This window comes from Telmatherina bonti (assembly GCF_933228915.1).
Source record: "Telmatherina bonti genome assembly, chromosome: 17".
Taxonomy (NCBI): domain Eukaryota; kingdom Metazoa; phylum Chordata; class Actinopteri; order Atheriniformes; family Telmatherinidae; genus Telmatherina; species Telmatherina bonti.
The window spans coordinates 10,364,576-10,377,841 of NC_136615.1; the positions used below are offsets into that span (position 1 = coordinate 10,364,576).

General features: G+C 37.3%; 1 protein-coding gene across 1 annotated transcript; it reads right to left on the bottom strand.

The window, feature by feature from the left end:
* Nucleotides 1–8,348: 8,348 nt before the first annotated feature.
* Nucleotides 8,349–12,553, bottom strand: crhbp (corticotropin releasing hormone binding protein; the record flags this gene model as incomplete). Its single annotated transcript, XM_079256520.1, has 7 exons — nucleotides 8,349–8,503; nucleotides 8,594–8,711; nucleotides 10,679–10,824; nucleotides 11,271–11,481; nucleotides 11,865–12,022; nucleotides 12,286–12,379; nucleotides 12,473–12,553. The coding sequence occupies 7 exons, from the start codon at nucleotides 12,551–12,553 to the stop codon at nucleotides 8,349–8,351; spliced, it is 963 nt and encodes a 320-aa protein (XP_079112646.1).
* Nucleotides 12,554–13,266: the final 713 nt, after the last annotated feature.

Genomic DNA, 13,266 nt, shown 5'->3' on the forward strand with positions numbered 1-13,266 from the left:
ATGATAAGTTGCTAATGAAGAGATATAATGCTGAGGTATAATGCAGACATGCTCTGATTGGCTGGCTGGTGGATGAAGCGCAAGTGGAGGGAGAGTTAAGCTGCCTTCGCAGGCTGATCGTTAAAGGGCATTTTCAATAATGCTGTGTTTTCTAAGATTGGTTTTACATATGAAGCGCATTTACTACTGCCGGCCACATATTTATGCACTACCATTCTTGAAAAGGAGCACGTAGAAGAAAAAACGTATAATACTTGCCCCTTTTGTAAAAAAAAAAACAAAAAACAGAAACACACACACCAATAGATAGTCTGTCAATCACTTGGCCATATTTATTAAAAAATACTTTACAGTAATAGCTGCCATGTTGCCCTGTGATGGACTGGCAACCTGTCCAGGGTGTAACCTGCCTTCCTCTCACTAAATGATTGCAAGGACAGGCTCCAGCTTCCTGTAACCCTAAATTAGACAAAGCCAGTGGTTCCCAAACTGGGGGGCAGGCCCCCCAAGAGGGCCCAGTGTTATCACAGGGGCGGCACAGCAAGGCTAAATAAAACTTGTAGTTTTGGCACAGGACAAATTTGAAATAGTATCAATGAGAAACAGTAATAAATAAACAAGAGAGACTCAAGTACTAAAGAAAAAGAGAATAAAATGTGATGGAGCATGTCTGCCTCTGGGCTTGACCAGGTAATAGTCAAGTAATAGCTATAATCAGTGGTGGGTGATGAAGATAATGCAGTGTGTTGTATGTATCAAAATAATATCATCATATATTGTTGAGGACTTTTCATCCTGAACACAACACTAAACACTGTTGGTTACTTTGGAAATAAACTTTCCAAATATCATATAGTACAGTTGTTTTACTAAAGCAGCATCTATCTGACTGAAAACTCTGAAAAACACTGAAAAACCTGAAGTATCTTGCAGAAATTCCCAGATTAAAATGTTTCACACCATAGCAGAAGAATAGAGAATAATACTGACACTGACACGGTTTTAATAATAGTTGTTAACTACAATAAACTAATGACGCTTTTCTTAGTATGTTTCTTTGGTTAATGTCATGTGGTGGGGGCCTTGACATTATTGTTGTTGATGATAAGGTGCACTGGAGAAAAAGTCTTGGAACCAGTAGACCAAGCGTTTTAGAAAGTGGATGAATGGATGACTGTTTGCTGTTTCTGTCTTTAAGGTCTTTCCCTCGTCACAGCCAGACAGAAAACACATTTTCATTTCGATAAAGCGACTCTAAGACTGGTTTGTTTCCATAATAAACGCTGTTACTTCCAGCAAGAGTTAGTGGTGACTGCTTTGTAGTGATTCAAGTTGGTCGGCTCTTGTAATCCTCCTTTCGGCTCAGAGCCCAAGCATTTACCTGTTATGCTTGTTTGCAAGCAGCACCTCTGAATGTCAGCTGTACAAAAGCCAGGTACCTCAGTTATGCATAAAGAAGGCCTATTTTACTCAGTCTCCCTTCCATGTACTTGCCATTGGAAAGGTAAGATACTTTACAATTACATTATGTATACCTGCATTAAAAGAGCTGCTTATTGTCAGATATTTCTAAAAAGGGATTATTTTTCTTTCTCTGGATACATCTTCAGGAAAGGAGGACTTTTGAGCTGTGACAGCTAATGTGTGGCTGTAAACTGTGTAAAATCAGCTTTCATTTCACCATTTTGTCACTGCTCATCGCTCAAGGCAGTAGAAGAGTTTTTAAAGAAATTACTACCACATCTTGAAGATGTGCAGTGATCTTAGTCATCGCAGGCCACCTGGGTCCATCAGCATTACCTAAACATGCTGACATGTCTTCCCCTCAAGTGAGAAGCAGCTCAGGGACCACAAGAATGACTGCTGTAAGGGTTTTCCTCTGTAGGATTTATTTCCTAAAATACCAAAGCTGACAGTTAATTTGCAGTGACATTCACCGCTGTGACGTGGGAGAAGATTCTCAAAACTAAATACAGCGGCAAGTGTGATCCTTTTATGTGCACAGATGGTGCCTGCAAAAACCCACTTCGTTACAATGCAATTTGTCTGTGATTGGCTGCAATCGAGCGGGATAATCACCCATGGGAAGATGCCATGCAGTAATTATGTTTTTGTTGCATTTATAAAAGGTTCTAATCAATCCTGTGTGGCATTTGATCATTTTAAAACGTGGATATTTATATTCTCACTGATTGCTCTCTTTCACTCACAATCTTCAGAACGTTCATGCAATTGTTTGCTCATTTCCTGCAAACGTCAAACTTCTTGCAGAGGAAACCTTTTCCTAAAGATAATTTGAGTTTGAGTCATGACCAGCTCATCACTTCCGGTGTTAGCATAATCACCCTGTTAGCGTTGAGACAAATTATGAAACAGTTAAGATGCCTGCACCTGAAGTGCGTTTGCAACTTTTTTTTAGAAGTTTCCAGGATGTTAACAGAAAATTACCCCTAAAAATTTGCATTAAAATGTACCCATTTGTTTTATCATACAGGCTGAAACCTTTGTTAAAGATGTGTCCAGGTCAACATCCAACTTTTGCTTCGTGTTGTACACTGGGTTCCCACTTAGCACTACATACAGAATTAGCAAACCCCTAAAGTTTAACTTTGCATATTTAATTTAAATCCTCTAATTAATTCAGATTTTGAGAAATAGTTTAAGCACTTTTCTGATGAGCCAGTAATTCTGCCAATGATTTGACGTTAAAAAAAAAACAAACCCACAAGCAGCACATAAATCAAAATTTTTAAAGGTTGTTAGGTCCATTTTAAGGTTGCCAGGACAGTTTCTCCTTCCTTCATGTGTCACCCTTCCAAACGTAGCTGCCACCTGTGACGAATGTCTTTCAAATATGCCTCAAGCCCTTATCTGCCCCATGTTGTCCTATCCCCTGTTTCGTCATTTTGTGCGTCACTGTTTCATAACTCCTCATCAGGAGTGACCTGCATGTGTATAAGTCTCTCTCTCTCTTTCTTACTTTCTCTCTGTGTTGTGCTTTCAGTTTCTTAGTTTTATTTTTAATTAGTTTGAGATGTGCAGTAAAATTAAATGAGATTAGAGACCTCCCAGGATTTTTGAGGTGTGTTCATACTGAGTGCTCTTTGTTTACGTTGTGTGTTTTCCGTACATCTGGCTTATTCCTTATAATCCAGATCTGTCTCCTGCTATGCATTTCCAAATATACAGAAAGATGAGAACCATGACACAAAACAAAATGCAATAAATATTTCTGCAAAAAAAGCTCTAAAGACCATCCTCCTAACTGTAAACAGATTAGATGAGCTGAAAACAAAAGAAAAAGTGTTAAATTAAACACGTAATAAGTGACAACCATGTACTGTAATCACATTTTCTATATAGTCGTGTGCGCTATTTTTATATGAGAAGTGAGAAAGGTCAAGAGGTGACAAGAGTTTGGGTGAAAATCATGGCAGGTGTGGTGTAAATGTTAATTTCAGATGTATTTGACAGTTAAGGTGAATAGAAACAAAATTACATATTTACGTGTAACTATTATGCTGGTCTTTATCCTGTTTATGATAATTATATTTTTTTTGGAGTAACAACAAGAGATGTGAAAAATGTTTTGCTGAACCACAGTACAGTGCTACACTGGTATATCCAGGCCGACAAGAAGCATTCATAAAATATATAAATTAATGTTATTTATCACATATGGCAACCAATGACAACACTGATTAGCCCGAAAGAAATTATTCATACTGCATATGATGAAATGCAACAAATCGTTTTAGAAGGAAAGTGGTAAGTTTGATGTGGAAGGGCAGGGCACTAACTCCTTAAAATAGCTGAATGCTGCCAGAGGCGATGGATTTGTTGGCAGGATGGAGTTAATAGCATTCAGGACCTCATTGGGGAATCTCACAGAGATAATTAGAAAAAAGACATTTGTACTGAGACAAAGTGTTGACAAGATTTGCACGTATTGAACAGTCTGTGAAAAGTCTGCACTCATAATTGATGTGCATAAATAGTTATTTTTTATCTATCAATATGCTGAAAAATGTTGCTTTTTTAACTTTGTGTTTATCATTATATATATGTATATATATATATATATATATATATATATATATATATATATATATATATATATATATATATATATATATATATATATATATATATATATACACACACATACACACACACACACACACACATTTATAAAGTTTATCACGTTTTTTACATTGACACGTTGGACACGTAGATGATAACATGCAACAGCAACAAATGGTTTATTTCACAGACTTGTGGGGTGAGAAGGGTTGTGTGACATTGATAAGGAACATGTCATTAGCACTGCTGTGTAAAAGTTGATGGAGTACTGAAGCTCAACACCTGAGGGAGAGGATCTTCCCTCAAAATGATGCGGTGGTCTGCGATGGACTGGTGAACTGTCCAGGGTGTACCCTGCCTTTCGCCCAAAGACTGCTGGGATAGGCTCCAGCTTCCCCACGACCCTTCATCAGACTAAGTGGTTAGGGTAATAAATGAATGAATGATGCAGTGGTCCCTCAGAAAATTATGATGGGGCACAGGTGGAAAATTTAATCACAGTGTTTCTCACAGTTATAATAAAAAGAAAAATGTAAATACTAAAATAATGATTAGCTTCTTTTAGCCCTCAAAAAGTCTTGTTACAGTCATTTAACAGACAGTAAAAACTGTTTTTAGATCAAGTAAAGGAAGAAATGACAACATGAACATCTTCTAATGAATATGGATGTGTGGTATTTTGAGGAACACAACGGTGAGCGTCTGTCTTCCCAAGGCTCATGCTGAGCAGCAAATTATTGATAAATATTATTTCCTTCTGAGGCAAGAATCAAATGTCAAGCTTAATTTTTTCAGTCTGCAGAGCAACAGAAGTGCTCATTGTAACTGACAGGTGTAGTGGTCCCTCAAGTCGTGGGTATACTCTCAATTTTTCACCCTTTTTTTTTTTTTTTTTTTTTTTTTTTTTTTAAAGTAGCCCAGTTTAACGCTGTTTCAGAAAAAGTGACATGTCAGACTATTCTATTTAGTTCATCCAAAAATCCATCAGTATATTTGTTCATTGTCACAGAATGTATGCTCTTTGTTTCAGGGAGGAAGGGTTATTAAAAGACTAAACCAGAATTGACATTGACATATAAACACATACATGCATTATGTCTATGTTCAGGTTAACACAGCTGATGGCTAACTGCACCAGTGTAGCATAGGTAGCCTTAGCTGAGCTGCTGGTTGACACTGGTACATGTGTAGGGATGTTTGTAATTGTACAGTAGCATCACAGGAGGTTTAGAAGGAGGTATAATCAATGCTGACTGAAAAATAAGTGGGTATACTCTGCATACCCACATATACTATGGACTAAACCACTGGTCCTATTGATAACACATGCACACACATTATAGTCCATTCTTGTTAAAGTCTTTAGAGTTTTAATTATGATCATATTCTGATGAAAACTGCACATTAGCCCACTTGCAACAAAATTCCTCCTTTTATGATCAATCTTGGTGCAGAAACAAGTAACCTGATCTAAGAAAAAAGCAGATATACTCCATTTACGCGCTTTTACTCTGGGGTAAATCACTGACTGACTTCATCAAAAACAACCTAATCAGTCACTTCTGTCAACTATCTTTGAACCATTTGACAATATACAAGCATAAGACTTGAATATTACACAACTTCTAGCAAGTTTTAAGAGTTATAGCTCAGCTATGTTTAAAATGGTTGGAAATAAGTAAAAAAAATGTTCAAAATTTAAACTGAGAAAATGAGAAAAATTTCAAAAATTATTAAGTGATTATCAACGAACAAATGAAAAAATAAATGATTTAGGGATTTTTTGGACATTAAAAACACTGTTTTAATTCATTTTCACTTACATGAGCAGGCAGACACCCTCATGTGCTCACTTCTTATCACTGAAATGAAATTAGTGAAGACCTCCAGAGGTTCATGTTAATACAATCCACACATTTGTCTTCTGGCTGCAGGTGTCTATGTGTGATAATACTTGCAGGCCTTTAATCACTGTTTGCCTCATTGGTTTGTTCCATTCAAGCCATTATTCTTAGTGATATCACCTGCTGTTTCCTCTGTATCAGCACTGTGTGTGTGTGTGTGTGTGTGTGTGAGCGTGTGTGTCAGCATGTAGGCAGTGACAGTATCATAGAGTCACAAATGACATATCCGTCCCTGCAAACCTGAATGGTTTGTGGTTGTGTGCTAGCGAGGGGGCTTATTGTGTATTCCTCAATATAAAGAAAGCTGAAATTCAACTCATTAGGAAAGAAAATTTGTTTAAATTCAGGTAAAATCAGAAACAATCTTTGTAAAGACTTTAAAACAATTTAAGTCTCAAACCTAACTTTCATGCCGCCAATTAAGCAAATGAGACATATACTTAAAAATCTGTGGTTTTCAATTCTTGTGCCACTGAAAACAAAAATCTGTTTAGATATTTTTATTTATTTATTTATTCTTATTATAATAGATATTTTACACTATTTATATTGTTGTAATTTGGAGGTTTACCCTCTGGCCGTTATGATGAAGAAGCCGGTCATCTGGACAAAGAGATAAAATTGTTCTTTCTCCTTTTCTGCAATTAAAATGTTGAATGACAAATAGTTTCTTTTCACTTGTCATTAAAAGTTTCATTTTAGCGCATCATGAGCTACTGGAAGTGCAGCTTGTTTATTTGGCTTATTGTTACATATTTTATTCTTTTAATAAAACATATTATATTACATTACATTATATTACATTATCATTGAACTTATTTTATCATTAATCTTATAGGGTTTAATAATCTAAATGACAATGCCTAATCCTGGTAGCAAATTAGATAACGTTGAACTATGAAATTACATAATATATCTTATGGTATGAAAGGTTTCTGTTTCTTTGACCATCTTTAACAAATGTTTCTGAAGACAGGGTTTCTTTTCACCAACAATGATAATAATTTCACTGGAGGAACCAAGTGTATGTTTTTACTTGAATGAGAGAAATTACCACCAGGTGTTCATGTAATATTGCATCTAAAGTAATAAAAGCAAGAAGTTTGGACTTTCTTGCTCTTAAGAATTTCCCACTGAGCATTTAGGAAACATTGAGCGCTCCAAAGAACAAGTGAAGTCACATTAAATGAAAGTTTGTCCAGGAGGGGATAGAAAAGAATGAAAAATCAAAGAGAAGTTGAAAAGTAAGTCGGAATTACAGCAAAGCAGAAAAGTGAAAGAACACATATTAGAATTTAAGCCAAAAGATTTAACACCACTCACTGAGTCCTCTTCTCTTCTTAAAAGGTATATTTGTTTTACTCAACAACAACAACAGTTAGCATTTTTTAGCACCACCGCCATGACAGTATCAGAGACGTTATCAGCACAACAGGAACTTTAAAGAAATTATCACAGAAAATGCTGCAATTGCACAATTTTCTGCCCTTAAAATTCAAGATTATTATTTGTGCACCAACTTATATTTCTAAGAATTTATAATGAAAGCACTTTTCCTGCAACTTCCTTTGACATGAAGTTTCAACACTCAACAGCGTTTGGGTCGGATATTTGGAAACAGAGGTGTTTAATAAACTAAAAGATGGAACTATTCTCATTTTTATCTTCCAAGTTACTCTAGCAAAGCAAATCAGATCTAGAAATTTATTTTGGCAATGCAAGTGAAAATCAAATAGAAACCAAGACCTCTGACCTCTGCAATGCTGACTTGAGTCCAGCCTTATCGCATGTTTTTGCAGCAGCTTGAAATGAGAGAAAAACCACCGTTGATCGCTTTGCCATGCAGTTTGGTTTTATTACAAAAATGTTTTTATCAAATTTAACCGCATAAAGTCATCAAGTGCTTGTAGTTTGTTTTTATTTATCTTTCTACCTTCTATGTCGTATGTGGTCGGAAATGAGTCAGCACACCTTGTCTCACTCACACAAACAGAAGGTAACATTCATTTTAGCACCATTCCTCTTCAAGAATGTCAACCTAATAACTCATAAATAACAATAATAAGTCAGCTTACTCAATGTACAAAGCATAAATATAAACAACAGCTGTCTCATCAAACACAAAAGGACACTTAACAGATATACTTAGCAACAGTGAACCATGAAATATCAGAATGCGAGAAAAATAACAAAATAATAAGGTGTGTAAATGATGTTCCTTATGACAGGATATATATTTATTTTTATACATATTATTCCAATCTTTGCAATTTAGATTAACTGGGTTTTGTTGCCAATAAAGTAATTCTAGAAATGTTTGAAGTCAAACGATGCATTTGTGACATTATGATCCAGTCCGGATCAGTTGTTGAAACAGAAATCTTCCACATTATTGAGCTTTATGGTCTGTAATTCCTGCTTGTCTAGTAGCCTGTAGCTGAAAGACACTCGGCTGACGAACTTTCCGCTGGACACCATCCTCACCACTGTGTTTTCACAGCCGATTTTCATGTGGGCTGCAGGAGAGAGGAGGAAGAAATGTCACTGTGCTCGATCAGGTGTGTGTGTGTTAAAGAGCGAAGTAATGCAGGTGTGTGTGTTCTTACTGGGCCCAGTGAAGGAGATGCAGAGGTCTGTGATTGGAATCAGCTTAGACGTATCGATGCCATTTCCTCCCAAAAGCTGCACGAAATCTCCAGATTCTGCACATCCGGGCAATGATCTCTGTGGAAATCGGCACATAATATGGGACAAATTTCAGCAATCAGTTCTGCTCTGCTAATCTCAGCACATGGACCGACTTCATTTGCAAGATGTAAGTGTGCATGGAAGTGTGTGTGTTTGTGAGAATTGACACAGATATAAAAAAAAGCCTGTGTGATTGCATCAAGGGGAATTACAGAAATGTTCTTTGATTACAATTGACAGCATTTTTCAGGGATTTGTAGCTGTCAATGCAAGAAATGTAAGAGTGGGGAGGGGGGGATACACTGAAGCAGAATATAAAAATTTCCACTTCTGCACCTGCAAACTGAGTGGGGCTGTGCAGATGCAAATGAAGCCCTACATGCTACTTTTTTTGGGTCATCTGTGGTAAATCTTCACATGGAAATGTAATCAGTCGATATTATATTGTAGATGCAAAGATAATTTCCCTTTTTAAAACTCTCTTCCTTTGCTTTGCCTGGTTCAGGTTTTCTTTCTGAATGAAGATTGAGCCAAACGCATGTTGGAGCGGATATCCTCAGTCCACACACTTACGCATTCGAGCTGCATGCAGTTGGATGCAGAGTTAACAAGTAGACAAGCAAAGATTACAACTTTTGTGACAGAGAGGCTCACATAAACGGTGAGTTGAAACTGCAAACCACCTTTCACAAAGAAGATAGAAATAAAGCACCTAATTTAACACATCCCACACAATTTCTTCTCATTTGTTGACTTTATTTAATAAAAAAGCAACACCAAGCGACAGTGGGGAGAAAGAACTGAAGACCAACAGACATACTTGAGTTCAGCTCAGTTTACTGCAGACCATAGAGATGTTTTACAGTGATCTCCATAACAAGCATATTACTTCTGTTCCTCCGTATAGCAAGGGCCTTCATGCACATGAATATAGCTGCAAACATGAAGCACACGGGTTGGAAATCTTTCTAAACTCTAAACTAAAATCATTTGTTGACCATATCAACGGGGTTAAAAGCCTTTTACTGCAGACTGCCTTCTGTCTTATCTAAGAGAAATGCAGCGTTTGCAGCCACTTGTTCCTTCCTGCTACAACATTTGAAAATGTCTGCTGTGAAAAAAATGCCTATAATGATGACAAACACTTGTTTAAATACCTCAAGATCAATAATATTCCTCTGGACTTTGTAGTTTTTGTATTGTGGTTTATAGTTACAGTTCTGTTGAACCTCATTTGTTCCACAAGGCTCCAGTTTTGGTGGCAAAACTTCTATTAATATTTCCCTATCAGTATTTTATTCCAAGCTTAAGCAAAAGTTCAGATTTTGATCCTTCTGATATTTTTTTATGGTTTGAGTTTGGCTATCCTGAAAATAACTGAGTAGACAGAAACAAAGCTCTGAAACCTCTCTGAGTCTGTTTGGTGCTGAGAAGCTAGCATGCAATGCTTTATTTCTAAAAACAGCTCCATTGTAAAGCTGTTTTCTGAAAAACCAAAGCAAAAAGATGCTGCAAACATCAAAAAGAGCCGATCTTACGCATGTGTAACATATTATAAAATGATCATAAAAATCTAAAATTTGTACTTAATGCTTTGGTTTAAGTCCTTACAAAAAAAAAAATCTGTGTTTTAATATGATCATCCTTACCTAACACAACATATAAATGAGTTCAGCTAAGTACATAGAATCAGTGCATCATCATGACATAATTTACCAATTAACATTTCATTATTGTGTCATCTTTGCATTGGCTTAGTATCAGCTATCAGTTTATTTCCTCATACCCTGTTTATATACTCGCTCCATATATCCATTACCAATACCGCCGTTCTGACTCATGTTTTCTTTTTCTGCTTTAACTGAAACTTTATAAGATCATTCATAATAAAATGTAACTGCTTCCAATGCAAAAAAAAAATAAAAATCCTGCTTTGCATTCCCTGCTTTGCAAAACCTCAAAAGTTGGGCATTGAGGACGAGAAGCTAAATGAAGTCTCTCACCTTTGGGAACTTGTTGTGGCGTCCCAGGCTGAACTCTGAAATATCTATCGCCACAGGATATATGATGGAGAAGCTGCAGTTTCTCTGCTGCTGGGGGCTAACCATTGTGTAACTGCCCTCTGGTGACTGTGAGATAACATTACAAGCTGCGAAGAGACAAGAAAGTTACGAGCAGGAGCACTTTGGTGAACTGTCATGTGGAAAAAAATGTAAATACAAATTTTTCTGTTACATCTCATGACAAAGATTTTCTTCTGTCTTAATTGTTGCATGAAGTAAGTATAAATAAAATGTCACAATTAAGCAAATTCATCTCTTTTTTTAGTTAAATGCTGCCTTCAGAGTTGTCCTTTCTTCTGGTTTCATTGGTTTATATGCTGCAGCACAGCTTTCACAATGAGTTTATGGTCCTGATCTGGAAAAACAGGGGGGGGCAAACTCTCCCATGTTGGTGCAACTGATGACTAAAACACCCTGCCAGGCTTGCACCACCACCACAGAATCACATTTATTGCTGCACAAATGGGCCGTCAGCTGAGCGCATGCATGCATTTTCTTTTGCTTCCCTTTACAAATGTGATGATGCACTTACGGAAGGGGTTGATGTGTTTCCTGACAGTCAGGGTGAAGCTGCTGCCGGCACTGTGAATGCGGAAGAAGAGCATGGCCACGTTCTGAGAGGAGCTCACGCTTTTCCTCACTGATCCAGAGTCGCAGTAATCCACATAGCGCTCAAACAGAGGCAGGGGGTGGTCCTGGGAGCTGGGGAACTTCTCACCTTTCATCACCCAGCCATCAAAAACCTTCATGGAGAAATGAACAGAGAATAAACATAATACTTGTATTGAACAACAAGGTTTGGCGGTTTAGGTTTGGACCACTGTAATGTGTTGAGCATGCGGCGCGTGCCAAAGGCAGGTCAACTGAAGTAAGCAGATTTAACACAATTGCTTATGTTAAAGGAGCTTTTTTTTTCTAATCAGGAAGTGCTTCTAATCTTAGCATGTAAACAGGTCCCAGTGTTTGGAGGCACAAAAAACAGCAGAATGCATGAAAAACACAATAAACTCCCATTTCATTTGCTGGATTTATGTGTAAAATGACATAACAGAGGCAAGAAGCTGCTTCTGTGCAGTGTTTGAGGGTGTAAAAGATGAATGTAACGCGATGAGAGTTGTTATCTTACTGTGATGAAGTCTCCTCTGCTGCAGTCAATGTCAACATTGTCATAATCCACACTGATGACTTCATTGGGCTCAGCCATGAAGAAAGTCACGCAGCTGAGCTGAGGGGTCTCTGCTGTAAAGGTGAACTGACCCTCCACGGCCACCATATCCAGACAACCTGACAATCACACAGAAATAATTCATTTATGCACAAAGTAAATAAGTGCAAATTGAAAAATATTCGTTGTTTTTTTTTGTTTGTTTGTGTTTTTACCTGACCATGACTTTCCATACAATTTATTTAGATTTTTATCTCTAAAAATAAATTTCTTATGTCTCTTATCTGCAAGAAATATATAAATGCAACCAGGTTTCTGTGCATCAAACAAAACAAAAACATTCTTTATCAACAATGTTTTCTGCAAGGTATTGTTGACTTACGCAATGGCCGTCGATACATCAACACATCAGGCATCTCCCTCTTGAGATCCGAGGTGAAAAAGGAATATAAGTCATCTTTTGAAATCTCGTTACTCTGCAAGATGGAGGAAAGTGCACGCGCAAAGTTCAACCTGCATGTCAAATAGAAAAGAAAATGGATTTATTTTCAATCTGTCTAAACTCTCACCTCCACATATCTGGAGTCTCCCTTGAGGACGGACAGACACAACAGCAGGAAGAAGAGCTGCTCTCGGAAGGTGCGCTCCATCGCACGCGGATCTGTGTGTGCACGGCTCACCTGAACGGAAAAGTCTGAGCTGCTCTGCGGTCAGAGCCGCTTTTTATAGGACAAAATCCTGTCAGGACCAAGTGACATGGTCGCTGTCGCCCACCGTGGACGCCCTCCCCTCCCACTCCCCCTGACCAATAGCGTGGTTATGACGAGAGCAAGAATAAAGCCAGGAAGGTAGGAGACAAAGAAGAAGAGATGGAGCAGCTGATAGTGAAGAAGCGTCAAACTCCCCATAAATCTCAATTTATCTTCCTTGAAGCTGTTTTAGTTCCCACTGCACGCAGCTTTCACGTTCAGGAGCTTCGCTGCTCATGTTACACTTCTTGTTCTTTTACTCTTGTGTTTTCTTTCCCTTTTCTTTTTATTTGTTGCGGAAATGTAATTATAGCAACCATTTTTATTTGTTTTATCAAACTGAGAAAATTACATTTGCATATAAAATGTGTTATTTACTGATTTCAGTTTGTCCTGTGAGAAAAATAAATGGTTTTCTTTGTTCAGAAGCACGTTAGATAAAATGAATGCTTATATTAATACTAAGTCTGAAATTAATCTTGAAGGCATGAACTGCATCAAAATGCATTTTTTTCTTGTTTGCATAAAAAGTAAATAACAATGTGAAACTATCGTTTAGGGGGGGGGGGGGGAATTGTCCTATTTAATCAGTTATTCACTACAAAGATCCAGAA